Source organism: Drosophila miranda, chromosome 2, assembly GCF_003369915.1.
Source record: "Drosophila miranda strain MSH22 chromosome 2, D.miranda_PacBio2.1, whole genome shotgun sequence".
Classification (NCBI taxonomy): Eukaryota; Metazoa; Arthropoda; class Insecta; order Diptera; family Drosophilidae; genus Drosophila; species Drosophila miranda.
The window spans coordinates 1993827-2012681 of NC_046675.1; the positions used below are offsets into that span (position 1 = coordinate 1993827).

General features: G+C 48.4%; 1 protein-coding gene across 1 annotated transcript; it reads right to left on the reverse strand.

Moving 5' to 3' along the window:
• Positions 1-4372: 4372 nt before the first annotated feature.
• Positions 4373-6459, reverse strand: LOC108157181 (mitochondrial 2-oxoglutarate/malate carrier protein). The gene is made up of 2 exons (XM_017289104.2): positions 5624-6459; positions 4373-5528 (listed from the first exon to the last, which is right to left on the reverse strand). Exons 1-2 carry the CDS (start codon positions 5750-5752, stop codon positions 4695-4697), a joined length of 963 nt encoding a protein of 320 aa, XP_017144593.1. The 5' UTR covers positions 5753-6459; the 3' UTR covers positions 4373-4694.
• Between the last annotated feature and the right edge of the window lie 12396 nt (positions 6460-18855).

The following is an 18855-nucleotide window of genomic DNA, read 5'->3' on the forward strand; positions in this document are numbered from 1 at the left end:
CCTCTCTCTCTTGCGCTCCGCATCAGTCCGCCTCTGTCTGTCGTAAAACTCTCCGGCCCGGCTCTCTCGTCACTAAATTACAAGACTTAAATTTTACGCTTCAATAAATCCTGCGACAAAAAAAAATGTGCCCGACTCGTTGGCCATTTGTAACAAATTGAATTCAATTAAATAAATTAAAATGCATTCTACATAAGCGCGACTGTTAAATGGGAAAAAAACTGGATTAAAAAATAGCTTTCGAGTGTCACGAAACACAGGATATTTGCCACCGGGACAGCCCAACAACCCAACCCAACCCAACCCAACCCCACCCATCAGCCATCAGTGTTCATTTGCAACTTTCCGTGAGCCAATTTACAGAATTTACTGAGCCAAGTGCAAAATCAAAGCCAAAGTTGAAACAGGGGAAAGTTAACTGGGGAAGCGGAAGGGGGAGAGGATAGGATAGGATAGAGGAGACTGGGGGTAACTGGGATTTTTAGATAAATAAGAGTGTGTGCAGGGACTCGACTCGACTCGAGACTCGAGCGCGCATTAATAAAAGCTGAGCATGGTGAAAACTTTTTCCCACTCAATAGAAAAGTTCCCTCGTAGCCAGCAAGCTCGATTTTCTTATATTTTTTTAATGTTTGAGGTTTTGATGTTTGTGGGATGTGGGATGTGTGGGCGTGGCCGTGGCTGTGGCATCACCGCCCCCCGGCCCGACCAACTTGACAAATGACAATTTTCACTAAATATTTGGGGGAACTCGTACAAGGAGAGCGGAAAGGAAACCAAAAAACTCAACACAAATAACAGGGGAAACTCCCAAAACAAAAGAAAGCCAGGGGAATCCCGGGGTAGAATTGCCAAAGAGGCGGCTCCTGCGAAAGTTTCAAAAGGGAAGATGGAGCAACTATTCCGGCTTTAAGCTCGAAACATTAGCTCGCGCACACCTCATCTCAATGGCATGGCCATCTTTAAGGAGCTCCCAAAAACCAGCCAAACAAGCCACGAGGGAAAACAACACTTTCGGTGAGTTTTCCAGTGCATTCAATTGAGCGGAGAAGTAGCTTGAAAGTCTCAAGAAAGTTTTCACGTAAGCCCCCCGGCCCAGCCCAGTCCACAGACATCTCGATGATCCCCTTATAAGCATGTTTGGTATTGCCTGGCAGGGCTAATTGAAATGCAGCCACTTGGCTAATGCTGTGAGCAGAAGCAGCAGCAGCAAACAGTTGCCACTCGGTTGCCATCCCATGGCTGCCACCCAACAACATACTAATCAATTTAAAAAGTTTCAACCGGCAGCAAAGTTTTCCAAGTGCTTGTGCGATGTGCGATGAGCTCTCTACTTGTCTACTCTCCAGTTTTTCCCCCAGTTTGCTAAATCTGGAGCGCTAGTTGCTCGCTCGTTTCTATGTACAGGACTAATGGGAAAACGGAAGTTGCAAAGGAAATTTGGGTTGGCGACACTGTCGTCGGCTGGCTGTCGACAATGGCAGGGGGGAAGTGGGAAAAATATAGAAACGGAAAACAGCGCAACACAACACAGCACACAGAGCAGTTGTTCTGCATTTCCGTTTCCGCTGGCGGCGCGTGCACGTCGCATGGGCTTCTCCTCTCCGGGCACATCCCTTTCTCCCAGATGTTGGGCAATGAAAAGTGCATTGCATTGCCTGCCGACTCGTCCTGACATTGTCCTTGCTCACGATGAATCTGTATCTCTGTAATAGAATATTCAAGGGGGTATCGGACTGTGGATGGGGATACGGACACGGATACGGATACGGATAGGGTGGCATGGCTAAATAGATAAATTGAAAAACTTGCGCGTTTCAAATGTTTTGCAAAAGCAATTAGTTTGACGCTCCTGGCTAAGCCGGACTCGGGCTCAGCATCGTATTGCAATTAGCGTAACATAAAGAGCATAAAATGACCGGCGACGAGCCGGCTAACCACCCACGACGCCACCAAAGCCAACCAACACCATCCCGTCCAAACGAAACCAGTTAGCTGAAAACGTTGAATTATGAGCCATGACCACGGGAGAGCTGGTGCCCCGCGTAGGCTGTGGCTGCTGCTGTCCGCAGGCGTTGGCTTTTCGCCATTTTCCGACCCCATTCCAATACCGGACCTGGCCTCTTGCTGCCCCTTTTCATTCCCTCGACGGCTCTGCCGCCTTGGGGGCTCCCAAAACGCATTAATACCAAAATCAATCGGACCAAATTTCGAAAAATAAAACGAGCATTTGTTCGTATTCCTGCTGCGATGCTGGACTGTGTGCTACCGTAGAATACAGTACAGGCTGGATCGTTCCAATAGTTTCCTTAGTCAGAACCTAATTGGAATTCCATTCACTATCGTCAGAGCAACTTGTTTCTGATGATTCCAATTACATTTTATTCCTTGAATTGCAATTAGCTTAACCTGAAATTTCACTAAAATACCTCCAATCATACCTATTATTCCGAGAATAGCACCCCGTCGAGGCGCCCCAGCCCAGCCATCCCCTGATGTGGCACATGTCCTTTGGCTATGGCAGAGAATTCCACGAAAATCACAGCCAGCCCAATTTTCACTGGCTGGCCAGAAGAAAAGCTATTCGATGAGGTTTGTATTGGGCTCTAATTGAAGTTTGTTTGAATGTGTGACCGCTGGGTGGCTCTGGGTGGCTCTGGGCGCCTCTGGGTGGCTCTGGATGGATTGGGCTGCTTGTTCATGTGGGACATTCAATTAATTACATTTACACGGGACTCTCTCTCTGTCTCTTTGCTGTCGCTTTCTGTCTGGGGAATTGATGTTTTGAGTGTTAATTAAAAAGTGCATGTAAAATAGGTTCCTCATCAATAGGCTGACATTTGTGGCTTTCATCGGGCTTCGATTTCGGAGGAGAGACGGGAAAAAAGCATTTCGTAAAAGCCCCATATCCAGAGGTCTCACACCGGAGCGAACATAAAACACTCAGAGCAATTTAAGAGGCTGTCACATCACCTCCTCGCCTTGTGGATTATCCTGGCTTATGGCAATCGAATGTGGCTCAAAGCAAGTACATACTAGGAGCCTCTCCCTCCTTTGGCTTACCCTTGTCTTCGTCTCTCTAATTACCAGCAAGTGCTGGTGGGGGTGGGAGTGGGCGGTGGGCGGGGGGCTCATGGCAAGGCCAAAGGATAACTAATATCCCATAGAATCTTAAGCACCAGCTTAAACTTTGCAAGGAGATGGCATGGTAGGAAACTTCTACTTCCAGTAAGTGAGACCAGGCCAATTTTAATACGAGTGCTTTTAGCCATTTTGTGTGGCCCTTGGTCAAGTAAGATTGTGCTCATTTATTTACGAGATAAACTTTTGATTTGTGGTACGAGCGCTAGAGGGAGGGGACGGGGGGAGCACAGCTAAAAAATTGTATTACTCAAATACTATTTGGTAGCCGGGGGCCAAGCCGGAAGACTCTGGGCCCCTTTCTCGAAACTCTAATAAAATAAATTTAATATGCGATTCTTGCCTGTGGCTTTTGGGGTAATTCTCGCTTATTATTGCCCGCCGCACCCCCAGCCCACCGCATTCTACTACCACCCGCACGACTTCCGCCACACGAAAACTGTAATGCTCCAGTTAACAAACTTATGGCATAATAAAAAAGTTTTTAAATAAATTCGCGAGAGATTCTTTATGGTCAGTTTGTAATAAATAAGGATTCTGCTAAAAAACACAAAAGAACAGGGATGCAATCAACAAAAATTCAGGCTGTTAGGGGCACGATGGAGGCTTTTTTGACTGTGTGGCAATTCATCTGTACAGGAAATGGCATAAAAAAAGCTAACAACCCCATATATGGAGAGCATTGACTTTACGGCAGCACTGTTTATTAAACTACAACACAAATGGCATGTACCAATGTACCAAAGGTTATCAGCGTGTTTTTCCCTTATCAATGAAAGCGAAATCTTCCGGTAGCCGTTGAGAAGGGAAAGCGAAGCTTTGCCCCGGAGTTTATCGAGGGGATTTATACTTTGATCCATCAAACAGAAACAACAGCAAAGCCAAGCATTGATAAGGCTTATCAGAGGTATCAACAAACAAAGAGTAGCTATGGTGACGATGAGCGGGGAGGAGGGGGCGCAGAAAAAGGTGTCTGCCCACGATATAGTATAATTAATATGCAATAACGACATATGGCACCAGGCACACCCACTCGACACTCATGGCCAACCACCCACAAATGACATTGACGAGCAGGCAAGTACAGTGAAAGATCTTCCGATGGACAGCTGCTGAGGAGCACTGAATTTACCTTTGCCTTGTCATTTAAGCGGGCGTTTTACTGTAGCTGGATTCCCACAGACACGCAACGTGGCCCATCAACATAATCGATACAATAATGGGGCAGAGGCAGGTTGATCAATTTGTGCTTTATTAAGAATCCACTTTCAATTTAAGGCGCTACGCAAAAAACTGTCTCAACATCGAGATATATGTATATACTATATAGACGTAATCATGTAATATTGTCACCGGAATTGCCGACATTTAAATGCCCTACATTGGTTTAACCTTAACTTTATATACACGCACATGCACACTCGCACACACATTCATCTATCGGGATCATATCATCCTACATATTCCTGTTCCTGGTTCACCGGCCGACCAGATGCCAGCTGGGCGGCTGCTCATCCGGACAGTTGCAGCTTTAACAAAGTCTACGAGCCACACTATAATCCAGTGCTCGTCTCCTTACCAAGAATATATTTGTTGTAGCCCTGGTTCATTTGCTCCAACAGGATGAAGGTCAGGACCGTGTGCGGTCCCAGGCGGCAGTAGTAGGGTGTGAAGCCCTTCCACAAAGCAAAGACACCCTCCTGGCGAGCCACACGAAGCAGGACGTCTGTAGTGCCGCGGTACTCCGGCTTGCCCTCGACTTTCTTCATGTTTTGAATGCGCGTCTTGGCAATATCCAACGGCATGGATGTCATGGTGGTCAACAGACCGCTCAGCATGCTGGCGCAGAAGTGTAGCTTGATGCCCTCATTCATCTGCAGCGGTCCGTCGTGGAAGTACGTCTTGAACTGCGAGTAACTGGCCAGCTGGGTCATGTTCACGACCATGGCCCTTCCCACAGTTGGCAGACTGCCACGCCAGAGCGCCGCCAGACCCTCCTCGCGGGTAATCCTCGTCAGCGCATTGGCCACATTCTTGTAGTTGCGTCGCTCCGCAACCGGCAGGCGTCCGTCGGAGGTCATACGCACCAGAGCCACCTCGGCCGGGGTGCCGATGAAGGCGCCACAGGCTCCAGCAACGGTTCCCATGGCCATGCTGTCCACTATATTGGGGTTCCTGTCGAAGCGCTCCTTGTACAGGTCGTTCAGATAGGTGTACATGCCCAGGCGGCCGGTGGTGTAGGTGGCCTGACGCAACAAGGCAGCACCAATGCCCTGGTAGAGAGACAGAGGTCCCTCCCGGGCGACTATCTGCTGGATGCAGTGGAAGGAGTTGCGGAACTCCTTCTTGCCGCTTCCGGCCCCAGAAATCTGCATCCGTGTCTTCACCTGGAAGGCACAAAGAGATAGAGAGACTGGGGTTATAACCTCTTCAGGGAAAAACTGCGACATTGGTTCTCCGCAGAGATGGAGCTGGTACTCACCAAGTCCAGGGGCTGGACAACCATGGTGGCTCCCATGCCGGAGAGACCTCCGAACAGAAATTTGATATAATTGGGGGCGCTCGGGGCCTTGACCAGCACCTCCTCGGCTTTTATGGCGTCTTTGCTCATATTTGCTGTTTTTTTTCGCTGCTGCCGGGCGATTACACAACACGAAATGTTTTGATTAAATGCAGTGCTGGCGCTGGGGCTGGGGCTCTGGCTGTGTCTCTGCCTGTCTCTGGGGCTCGAAGTTCTCTGTCGATTCCGATTTCCAGTTGTGGCTGCTCTCGCAAGTTGTAGCTGAGCTGCTGCTGCCCTCGTTGCTGCTGTTGCACTGAGAACCCTGCTGGGAATGTTGTCGAACACGCGCCGCGTACTGCTGCCCGGTGGCACAATTAATAATAAATTTTCCTTACGCACAGAGACCAGCTGATACTGGTGCTATGGTATAGGTGAGGTGTTGGTAGTGTTGCTGGCGTAGCCACCAACGCTTCCTCGTTTATTTTTGCTTTCTCTCTGTGCTTGGCACTTGGCAGAGAAACCGCGAACCGAATGTGATTCAATGTCAATGCACGTCACACACGTCCGTCCGCCTCTCCACAAGAGTCAGAGACAGCCTGTTGCTTCACTGAGACGCCACTTTTCTGGCACTTGCACGTGTTTCGGGTGTGAGGCCACTATTGCAGTTTGTCTGCTTGGTTTATAAATATTTCTGCATTTAAACCGAAATAAAATGCAGGAAACAGAAATACATCTGACGACGAAAGTAGGTTGCGTTGTTGTTGTTGTCTGCTCAGCTGATGACGTGAACAAAGCAGAGCGGCGGCGCGAGAGAGCGCAAGGGTTGCCAGACATTCGACCATACAATATATGAAAAATTAAATTTAGAAATTACTTGCAGCTGAGAATTAAATATCAAACTGGCGTTTCTCAAAAAAATAGTACTGCTATGATTTATATTCTTATAGATTTTCTAGCTATAATGTGCCTGAAAATGAAGCATTTATAAATCAGCTCTACTGGCTCTGCGCTCATAGTGGCGGTTTTTCTCTCTCCCTCTCTCTCTGTCTCTCTCAGAGAGTCTCGTCGGTGTTGTTAAACGCCAAGCAGCTGGTACTTTGAAAACAAGAGCGCAAAACACCCCGCTCCCTCCCGCTGCAGGCAGTTACCTTTTGTTTACAGTAATTTGTTCGCCCACTCACAGCTATAATTGCAAACGCCTTTGTTCTTTTTGCTTTCGCATAGAGTAATCTACGAATGTGTAACACCTTCACATCTGTACGCAGATCGTGTGTACATACATATGTTTTCTTTATCTATTTGCTGCCTTCGTAGGTCGCTGCTTATCGTGGAATGGCAAACATGTTTGCTGGGTTTTTATCGTAATTGCGCTAATCAGATAATAAATAGGTGGGTATTGGATATTTTCATGTTACTGATTCGTTTAGACGATAATGGAACGCGAAGTTCTCTCATTCTGTATGGAGAATGTGATACAAGGTCAAAATTTCACTAATAAATATAAGAATTTTCAATGTATTGGAGGAAAAGTTCTTCAGCGTGGAGGATGGGATTGTATAGTGTATAGCCTACTAATTGGTTGGATAATTACCAAGAAATGCCTACCCGTTATAAGGATTGTTCTCTACCACTTATTGGGGAGCCCCGGACAAGAAAGAGCACCGTGAAGGCATTCCATTGTTAATAATCTCCTTGAATTTCCGAAAATGACAGATAATGAATGTCGCACAACATACGTATTATCATTGAATCGCTCTCGAACATACATATCTCCATCTCCGAGTAGCATTCAGCCAGGCAGGCAGGATTCATCGAAGCCGCATCCATTCGAGCGCATTACGCGCATTCGCTCCACTCTGCTCTTGGTCCGGGTCTCGGTCCTGGTCTCGGGACTGGTCCTGGTCGTGGTCCTGGTCCTCGTCTTCATTCAATCAGAGGAGACTCAACAGATTGCCTGTCGTTTGCCTGCCATTGAAGCTGAAGCAATTCCAATTCAATTTTAGCAGCGATGACGACGACAACTCTGGCTCGAAGAGGGATTTTCGCATTTTGTAAAAAACGAAATGAGGACAACGTGCTGGGCTGTGGGTGGAGTGCTCTGCAGTGGGATGAAGGACGAGCGAGCACATTGTAAGCAATCAGTGAAAGGCAGCCATCGCATCGCGGAGCAGGGCGGAGAAAAGTAAAATCTCGAGCTGTCAAGAGCGGCTATAGATAAAAACTACAGCCCATACACGGCACTACATATAAGATATGGCCGGAACGGAACGGAACGGGCCACGGTTAATATGCTCTTCCCCCGCAGACACACACACACTCACAAGCAACCGGTGTGAAGGACACTGTAAGTGAAATTGAACGCTTGGACGTACGTTAACCAAAGCCAGTAAGGAATGCTGGGCATCCTGGGCATATAAACTATGTGGTTTCGGTTGGGACAACCAATGAGGGGGGAGAAACTAGAAATAGTAGGAAGCTCTGGTCATATCTTGGTGTTCTTCGAGGCTAAATCTCGGAGGCTATGATACCAAGAGCAATGAAGCTTTGGTAGCATACGAGTATATGTACATACATTCATCTTTTTACTGCCTAAGCAATTCGAGTAATTTGTGTGAAAAAGTGTTATCTAAAGATTAAACCGTATCGCATGATGGAAGAGAATGAACCGAAGTAAGAATTTTCAAGTAAAAATCGTTATTCTTAAAGATGTTCGACAAGATGTAAATGCACAAAAGAAATTCTAGGTATTGAGCTTTCTGTCAGAGCATCTTTGAGTGGCGCACATCATCGAGTGCATCCAATCTGATGGGTTGCTCAGTGCTTGGGCCATCAATAGCTGGGCCTTCCCTGCCGGATCATTTGGTCGACGGAGCTGAACCTGGCTGGCCCCCGGGCCCCATGGCCCGATGGCCCCATCATTCATGTGACGTTAGTCGGCCAATCAATAAAATTTCACGCTGCTGTAATCAAAGCATGTGACATTAGCGTAAAGTTGAATGAATCCCAGTTTCAGTTTCCCTGCCAGGACCCATGTTCGGGCCAGGGCAGGGCCAGGGCTGGGGACCGAAGCCTGGGCTCGGCTTTTGTGTGAAATGCTAAAACGATAAGGTCGCTCGTTATAGACTCTGCGATACTTCCCTTCGAACCCTCGCCCGACTGAGCAGCAGCGGCCTGCCCCCGCACACAAAGCCGTGTAGAATCAACAGTTTGTCGTCGAGTCGCCTCCCGTCACATGCTAATTTTAACAGAGCCGTGCCAGGGAAAGTGGAACGAGGGGCGACGGAAGGGGAGCGAGGAGGTGGCGGGTACGGGTACGGAGGTTGGTTGAGGCCCACAAAAGCGCTGCCAGCGAAGTTCACCTGCAAGTTTGTGGAAATTTATTTTCGTGCAGCGCGCTTAGTGATGCGTTAGAGTTTTCACTGGGCGTGCGGGGGCTGGAAAATCGCGTCAGTGTGGGTTGGGTAAGCCCCGGCACGGTTTTTGGCAACGGCAAAGTTGGAGTTCAAATCGAGTGGAAGATTTCAATGCGTTGGCAAACGAAAATAAGTTGCCACTTCCCCGGGCTCTATCGGGCTCTATGGGGCTCTATCGGGCTTGCCGGCTCCCTGTCTAGTGCAGCGACCGGGCCAACATTTATTCTTGGCTCTGGCAACAATAAACAAAAATCCTTGAAGTTCAGACAAAGGTCGCCCTCCTTAGAAGGTATTCAGCGATTTGTGGCCCTGCCAAATGGCCAAAGGATACGCCCCTGGTCGCCGACAACTCACTGGCGCGTGCTGGAAAACGAAAGCCGGCAGGAAATGAGGCCACAATTGGAAACCGCCAAGAAGTGCAGTATGACTCAGAGACAGGGCCCCCTGCAAACGAATGGTGGCCCAATGGGAAGCAGAAATGGATGGCGACTCGTTTTGACAACCTTAAATGATGGCGGAACCAGCAATGGGATTCCTTGCTCTCAACACTCTATTCCCTTCAAGCCGTAAGTGTTTCTTCCCCCCATTTGCATATCCAAGAGACAATTCGTTGGAGAGTGCCACTCCGCCAGCATCATATAAAAGTGCAACGGAATTTCTATAAATATTTCATGCCCATTTCCGTGACATATGGGCCATCTATTGCAGAAATTTCTTCGTAACTTTTCCTGTTTGTCCGGGCTTCCGACACATTTTTGCTGTTTTTGTGTTCCTGCTGAGTGTCCCTTAAATTAGAACAGCATTCAGAGCTCCCCGCTATTCTGTAATGAAATCCGCTTTGAGGATTCATGTGGGGGATAAAGACGGAAAAAGAAATGGCTGTCCTCGAATGGAAAGTTGAAATTGCTTTACCAAGGGGGAAACCAGAACATGGGGCTAACTGGGGACCCGGGTGTAGCTGTGTCCTTTGGCTATTTGCAATATGCAAAATGCGACAAAATAGTTGGGGAGGCTCTGGACGGGGCCACGCCACGCCCGGCCACGCCCAACCACTTGCCACTTTCCACTGGCTTGACTGCGTAAATAAACATTTAACTTTCTATTAGAATTTGCATGGCAATGGAGCGGGGCCGAAATGAGAAGCAGTCGCGGAGAGTGCTCAACAGGATTACCACGGCCGCAGCCAATTTAAGCGGACTCCAAGGGGGAGCACCACAACCAAATCTGATTGTGGACTAAACATGCTAATGGCATTATAATTATCCCCAGGGAGCTGGAGCCAACCCAACACACACACCTGTCCCATGGCCGGAGCGGAAGGAGGAGCAGAACTCACGCTGGCGCTGGCGATGGCGGCGGTCGCGAATGCAAATTACAAAGTTTTTCCAGGGAAAAAACTTCATTTCCCCACTTAAAGCAGCTGCGCGAGTGCTGCTGCTGCTGCTGCCACCGCAGCCGCGGCTAAATTGCATTGTGGTAGAGATCCCAGGAACCCCAACACCAGGACTGGGACAAGGATCGGCGACTGTCCAAGCTCTTTCACATTAGCGTATAATCAACATTAATGGGGCTGACAATGCGCTTCCGAAGACTCACGCACACGCACACGCACTCGCAGCCGCAGCCACGGAAGGCATCCCCATCGCCTCCATCGGATGCCATTAGATTCTAAGGGCTGCCATGTTTCCATTGTGCTGGCTGCCCAACGGACCGAGAGCCCAGCACGGGGATTATATTCGCATCAGCTCAATGAAAAATTGTATTCGTATCTGTATTCGTATTCGTGTTGTGCATTGTTACAAGTTGCCCCTTGTGTGGCATTGAAATTAGTTTGCATTATTGGAAAAACTGCTGACAGTTAATTGTGTCTCGGAGTCCTCGGAGTCCGCATGTTAAAGGTCCGCATTAGCCCCTTGTTACCTTTTTAGTCTCTGACATAAGCGTGACAGGAAATATGTTCATGCGCCCCATTGTCCACATTACGTATACGACAGAGCCACTCGCAGCCTTCAAGAGCCACCGCCCGCTGATTAAGCACTAAAATTTATGGCTCCTCTTCGTACATAGATGCTCTTGCCTGTCTGTCTGTCTGTCCGTCTGGCCTGCCTGTCTTGCTGGGTCCCCGTCGGTTTCATTCTGCTCCGTTTTGCTGCCTGCGTGTCAACCTTTTTGGTCATATAAATTAAAAGCAGCTCAGAGTCGGCCTCAAACAACTAAGCCACTTTGCCCAAATGTCTGTGGCTGCCACTAAAGTCTGATTCGGCTAGAGCCACCGCCAAGGCTTTAGCATCATTGTCAGAGTCCGAATCAGAGTCAGAGTCGGAGCCAGAGTCAGATAAAAAACTTGAAATCTGCTGCGGGTGCAACTTTGCTCTATAAATGCGGTGGGGCAACCAAAACCACTTTCAACTGCTCGAAACCGAAACACTTTTACTTTGCCATTCGCCACTCGTACTCGTCCCACTCCGTACCGCCTCTTTCCACTTGCCCGGGAAAAGACAACACAATGCAAGGCAACACGCAGCAGAATAAACAGGCCAAGACCAAGAGACACAAACACAGCCAAGAACCAACTGAATGGCCGGCTGGCTGCCTCCGCCTTGAAGGCTCAAAGAGGAATACCAGGCATAGTTTGGGCCACAAAATTTATGGTGTTAATTCCAAGTACGTGTGTGTTTGTGTCTCAGTCTCAGTTTGTGCCCCCTCCAGAAACCCAGCTTCCACCATGAGAAGGAATAAGCCTCAAGCAAATCCGAAATGTCTTCTCACATGGCAGTGCAAAAAGCAGCAAGAACCACACAAAGCACCAGATGAAATGCTCTTGCTAAAGACCAACAGAGGGATGATATATAAATAAGGGAACTTCCCTAACAACATATGTTCGGTCAATGTTCGGGAAAAGTAGTTTCCCATTCATCTGGAGTTGCATAACCTTTAAAGAGCAATCCTTCTAATAGAGTTTGTGATAAATGAGTGGATGATCAGGTGAAAAGCATTTCCATGCTCAGATGCGAACTCTATTCTGGCCCAAAGAATATTATACCCAGATTCAAAGAAATAACCATAATAGGATTTTTATCAACAGATGTGAACTCCATCCTGACCCAAACACAGAGTTCTCCAGCAGAAAATAGAGTGATAACCTAAATTTTATCGAAGTTGATTGAAGTTGATTGGCGGATCCAACCGAACCCTTGGGGGAGAAACCTTATAATAGCCACACTTACATATTATAGATTTCATAAATACTAAACCTCATCCATCATGCTGGGGCATGCATCAAAGTCGACCTTGGGACAACTCAAAGGGCCTAGAAAATGTATCAGACTCTCAACCCCCAAGAGTATTTAGTTGTTTGTCTGAACAGTCGTCTTGCTATTTGTTCTTTTTCGTTGCCGCCTTCTCGCCTTAAAGATAGGATCTGGGACAGGACCTCGGGCAGACGCAGAGGCAGAGGCAGAGGTTCAGGTTCAGCAGACAAACAGACCCACCGACTCAGACAGAGATACGTGGCTGTCGTCGCAGTCATTGGTGATTTATTGTTTTGAAAGTTTTTCTCCATCGTTCGGGCGGTGCACACGCTCTGCCCTGCCCTGCCCTGCCCTGCCCTGGCCTGCCTGTGGGTCGCTGAAATGCCACTGTTTGCAGGCATAAAACTTTATTGAAATCCAAGCCACATCCGGCTCATTGGGAGAGCATCAATCAAAGCCCAAGTAGCATATGTCGACAGATTGGTTAAATGCCACTGCGGCAATGCAAACTAATCAAATGGGCCATGGCCGCCGGCTCAGAGAGTCACATAAATTAGAAAGCCATAATGAAGCTGAAGCCGGGATTGGACCAAAGCTGCAGTAAAATGGAGAACAGAAAAGAAGCGAATAAAAAAATAAAACAAAAAACGTCTGCTCTTAAAGTTAAACGCCTGAAGCGGGGCAGGAGGTCACTGGGGGTCGGGTGTAGCCAAGCGCAGCTGCAAACAATGGCATTTTAAAAGCTGGGGGCACTCGGAACGACCTCAAAGCCACAGACAGACACAGACTCTCGCACAGAGAGAGGGAAGGGTAGTAGCAGAGAGCGGATAGCGGATAGCAGACCTTTAAAGACAAACAAGAGACGGCTACGGCCGAAGCGACACACATGGCGTATGCGTAATAACATTTTGCGTTACATTTGCTTTTTATTGCATACCGCAAGGCGGCTTTGGATGGCAGCGCCCTGCTATGCTGGTATCTCTCTGTTCTGTCCCTGCTTCCCTTTGGACTCACATTCTGACGTGCTCCTTTGTGCCTCGCCTTCATTTCCGTGCCATGAGGCACGGTAAATGTAAATGTCATACGACTAATGCGAAAACTTTAAACTGCCCAAACAAATGGAGAGCTTCCGGAGTGGTGAGCCCCCAAATTACCCGAGTTTTCATGTTCGGCATTATCACACTTAATAATTGCCCCGGACTGACTAACGAATGTCAATGTTAGCCGGCCCAAAGAGCCCTTGATGGATGATTTAAGAGCTTGCCTCGAGCATCCGAGTATTCCAAGAGTTGCATGCAAATTTCAGAGAGAGAGGAAGAAATTTCCAAGAATTGGTCAAGAGCAGCCATCAGCCAGCAGCTAGAAGCCAAGCTTCATTGGGCAATCAAATAGGGCCCAGTAGTGCAGACTATGAGATTGGAATCGGAGTGGGCGAAACGGAATCAAACTGACGAATGTCAAGCATTGCCATCGGCAGACAAGTAATGATTGTGGGGAAGGGATAGGGGAAGGGGGAGGGAGCAAGAAAAGGCAGCCAAAGAAGCAGCAAATTGTGTCATTTTCCGTCTATCTGTGTCTGAAAGTTTTCTGCTTAAACTCCCATTGAATACAACTGCGATGCGAGCAGCCATCGAGGAGAAAGGAATGGAAATGGCAACGGGAATGGAGGAGCAGAGCGGAGGGAGGCTGCTGTACGATGCCACTGAAACGGAAGCCGCGATTAAATACAAATAAGGCATTAAGTGCAAAGGCGCTGAGGCGCATAATACAAATTGCGTCGATTGGGTGGCTGGGATGGGAACGGGGAGTCGATGATTGGGTGGGTGAGCAGCGGCGCGGAGGATGGACTGGCTGTCTGGGTGGCTGGGTGGCTACGATGGCGATGCCAAGGCAGTAACATTAAGTGAGAGTGTCCCTAAAAATGGGAACAGAACTATTTCTTTCGCTGCTTTCCCTATACCCTCTGACAGGGGCGATCGAGTTCTCCTCTGAGTTGGCAATATTCAAGTGTAAGACTTCCATAAAAATACCAACACTTTGGCGAGGGAGTACACAAAGTCGACGTGCGGCTGACAAGCATTCATTTCCTATTTGTATAGGGCCTCCAAGCGCCTGCCAATTTATGCTCGACAATTGCTCAGCCCATAAGTAGGCAACGACGGCGCTCTTTGCCCTCATCCTCATCCGCTGCTATGCAAACTCCACAGCGGGCTGGCGCACAAGGATGGGAATGGGGGGTGCTGGATAAGACAGGGCACGGCATGGTAAAAAAGGGAAAGGGACAGTGGATAATACAGACAAAGACCAGAACACTGCGGCTGGACGCGCTTCGTGGGACAACATAAAATGAAGGAAGCCGACGACTGCCAATGGAAAGTAGTCCTGGAGATGGGATTGCTTTTGGCTTGATGAGAACTTAACGCTTTAAAAATTTATGAATAAGTCAATGCGGTTAAGTGGGTAATGAGTGCGTTCTATCCCATGAATCCTTGTTTCTGTCCTGGCCTGGCCCAAGGACAAGTCAATGGAACTGTGACTGTGACTCTGCGACTCTGTGGCTGTGGATGCAAGTATGCCAATTTATTTTTAGCTTTTCATCTGGCTGACTCACTTACAGACAAGCAGCACTCGTCGGCGCTGGGCAAAGGCTCTTTCATTATGATGTTGCTGGCCAGCTGCACAATTTTGCGGTTCATTTAATATTTTTTTCGTGTTGTTTACCTGGCCAGAGGGCGTGGACGGGGATGGCCAGTGCCACTGCCACCGGCGATTCTGACTAGGCTGCCAATTTCGAGGTGGCCGGGTCGACAAGTGGTGGCCATCGGGCGCTTTACTTGCGGCCAATGGCATTAGCATTGGCCTCAGTATTAGCTCTTCCATTAGCCTCATCCGCCGTCGGCTCTTTGAAGCTAACGAGCTGCCATGGCAATTACGACGGAGGGCAGACATTGCCCCCACACTCCCCACACTCGGTTTTTTTTCCCCCCAACTCATTGTATATTTGCAGGATTGTAAGCTGCCAAAAAAAGTTGCACCAAGTCAGCGCGGCATGAATACTCGTAAGTCAACGTTCGCGCTGTTCTCCATGGAATTACCTTCGACAGGTGAGTGGTTCTTTCTTTTTTTGTTCGTTGGGGTGTGGGTGTGAGCGTGAAAGTGTCAAGCACGCGGCTCAACTCGATGCGATTCGATTCGATCCGATGCGGAGCGGAGCGGAGTGCTGCTGTCAATATTATATATATGTATGTATATATTCTTGTGCATTCGGCTTGTATGTGGAATCAACAGGGCGTGCAGTTCCAATTAAATTGAAGCATTCAATTACTGAAAAAGCGACAAACACTCACACACTCACACACAGAAGCACTGAGCACCGAGCACTGAACACTGAGCACTGAGAGATGAGAGCCTGTGAAAACCACATGCACACAAAGTTTTTCTATCGTGTTTTGGCCCCGCACCGAACCGAACCAGAAAAATGGCATAAAAAAACATGAATGGGAATTGCTTCAAGGGGATTCGCTGAAGAACTCCTGCGGGTGCCGGTTTGCAGAACAGATTTTCCCATTTAGTTTCAGAAATATGCGCTCACTTTAGCCAATAATGTGCCATTCCGATCGCATCGGGACTCAAGGCAGGGCAGGGCAGGGCAGGGGTGGGAAAAACCATTAATGGCTCCCCGCTGCCGTCAGCCCGGTTTCGGGGCACATGTGGCACACTCTCCCCATGTGCACCCGCTGTCAGTGTTGTTGTGCATCATCTCGTTTTGAATTGATTAAAACCGACAGCCACGAGAACGGCACAGAGCTGAATCCTGCAACAATCCTTGGGACTAGCAACAATGCCGGCGTTGTTTAGACATGAACAGGAATAGCCACACATTTTTTACACTTGTTTTTCCTCCGATGGACGGATGGAACGACAGTCAGGCAGTCGGGCTGTCGAGCTGTCGGGAAGTCGGATAGACGGACTGGCATTCCAAAACTTTTTCCACATGCAGATGTTTTCCATTTGGGAGAGGCCCACAAATACTATGGAGGAGGAGGCTCGCGCTGCAGTGGGAAAAACAGTTTTGCATGCTAACATAAATAAAAAAGGGGAAGCCACAGCGAATCGAGGAGACGTCCCGAGGAACGAGTGTCGACAGAAACAGATGGAACAGATCCACCCGATTTCAGCGGTTCCTGCCACACCTTTTTGACCCCGGTTGTATTTTAAGAAATAACCCCAGAACCAATCACACAATCAACTTTCGACTCATAACAGATGAAATGCCCACGAATTCGTAGAACTTATAGAGCGATAAGCGGCAATGCTTGGGTCTTCAAACAGAGTGATAATAGTATTGAAAGTAAGGAGAGTAAAGAGAGTAAAGAGTCTCCCGAGAAGCAGATCTGTGTTCCAATGCTGTTAACATAGCTCTCTCGCTCACTCTTATTGGAGACACCAAGCTTGAGCATTGGTGATCAAATCGATTGCACTCATTATTCAAGTGTTTGACTCAAACATCTTCTGCTTTCAAAAGTTTAACAGCAGACTCTTTCGTTGAACAACCTGATGACACAGATTACCTTTTGGGAGCAGTCATTGACTGGACCAACAACGATCCACGAGCTACAACCATATCATCCACACAGAAACAGAAGTCCGACCTTTTACAAACCAATTTGCATGCCATGTTGTGGGGTGTGTCTGTGTGTGTGTGTGGGCTCAAAGGGAAGCATTGTTGTAGTTTATTTACATTTAACGTGTATTACCGGGCGGCAGTTCCAGTTCCAGTTCCACCTCAAATCTGCCTGGACAGCAGCCACGTACATTTTTATGTATTTCTGGTGCTGGGCTGCCGCACAAAGTTGCGCTCGAACATAAAACACACATAAACAAATGCATGTGGACATAAAACTGGAGCACACGCACACGTACACGCTCACGGAAGGAGAATCCGGGGTACTCTCGCACTTGCAGGCATCGCATCGCATCGCATCGCTCATCGGAAGGAACATAAAATGTAGGCACTGATTACATTTGCATATTACGTATGCCCCAGCCCCGCCCAGGATATTGATGAGGGCCGACGGAGCGGTGCAAGGGTTAGACAGGCCGACAAGTTCCTGTTTGCCATAGCCCCAGGAACAGGAGCCAGGAGTTTGCACCAGGAATTTCATTTCCAACTTTAGCTTTGGCTTTGGCTCTGGCCAGGCGGTGCCCGAGCAAAGTTCGTGTTAAGGAAAGTTTCTCCCTGCACCGCAGACCCGTGGCCAGGGGCCGGGGGCCACTGATCTAATAAAGGGGGTGTGGTCCACGTGCACCATGTGTGTGACACTTGTTGGCAGCAATAGCAATCTCTGCACGGGATTATGCTGCAGCTGGAGCTGAAACTTTAAATTATGTAATTCAACACGTTGCAGTCCTGTGTGCAGGAGGCGGAGGTGGATGGGAATAACTTGGATGGGCAACAGGCAGCACCGTAAAACCAGGCATGCGGCAAGCAGAACAGGACATGCACACGGGGGCACGTAGGATGTGCGCATAAATTGAAGCCTCGTTCATGGTCCTGGTCGCGGTCCCGACCCCAGCGCCGACCCCAACCCACGGCCTTGTCGATGGATGAACGCCCCACCTGGGATCCACGAATTTCAATTAACGTACCAACATGAACGAGTTGTGCCGCTGCGTCGCCAGGTGGCAGCCTGTGGCGGCAGCCAAACCTTCGCCCCCTCCGTTTGATGATACGCAATAAATTTACGAAAAAAACCCATATACCACACATGTATACATATACTATACATATATGTATGCATATGTATTTATACGTCCACCAAAGTGAAGAGTGCTGGAGTGCTGCAGTGGGCCAGAAGCCGCCTGCATACGCTGTGGAGGCAGGAGACCCCCCGACCATGGCACGCTTATCGGGCCATTCTGTAATCTGTAATCCCCATTGAAAGTATCTCGGCTATTCTGTGCCAGCCCCCGCCACTCCCCGTGCACTTTGTGTTGGCTTCCAGCTCAGAACTCACTTTACTCCGGATAGCGATTAAAATGTGACAAAGCGGACAGGCACAGCCAGGCATCGCCTCGTATCCGGCAGATATATGGGCGGAAATTTATATTCGAGTAAATGCGATTCAATCTAAATTGCCATGCTACCGAAATCATTTATAAGCATTGAATGATTAGCAAATGATGTGCTTTCCCCAGAATTGGGAATCGTCTTGGTTCTGTTGAAATATTAGCTATTGCAGATAAGGAGTGTGGTAGAAGGCTATCTTTAGGAGCCTATCCCAGGTGATCGTAGATGGTAATGTGATAGCTTGGAAACAAATAAAGATATTACGAGTATTTTATAGTGATATTAAAGAAGAGGAAAAAGCCCAGATTTTTTAAGAACCAATCTAGATGGCAGAGAACTGAATATAAAACCGAGTGGCACCAACACCACCGCCGCTCAGTTGGTACAGTCGTGAGTTGAGTGAATTGAATGGCTTTGGGCCCTGGCGCTGCGTGCTTAGGTGTTGCATGCGCCCCAAAAGCCAAGCCACAAAATACT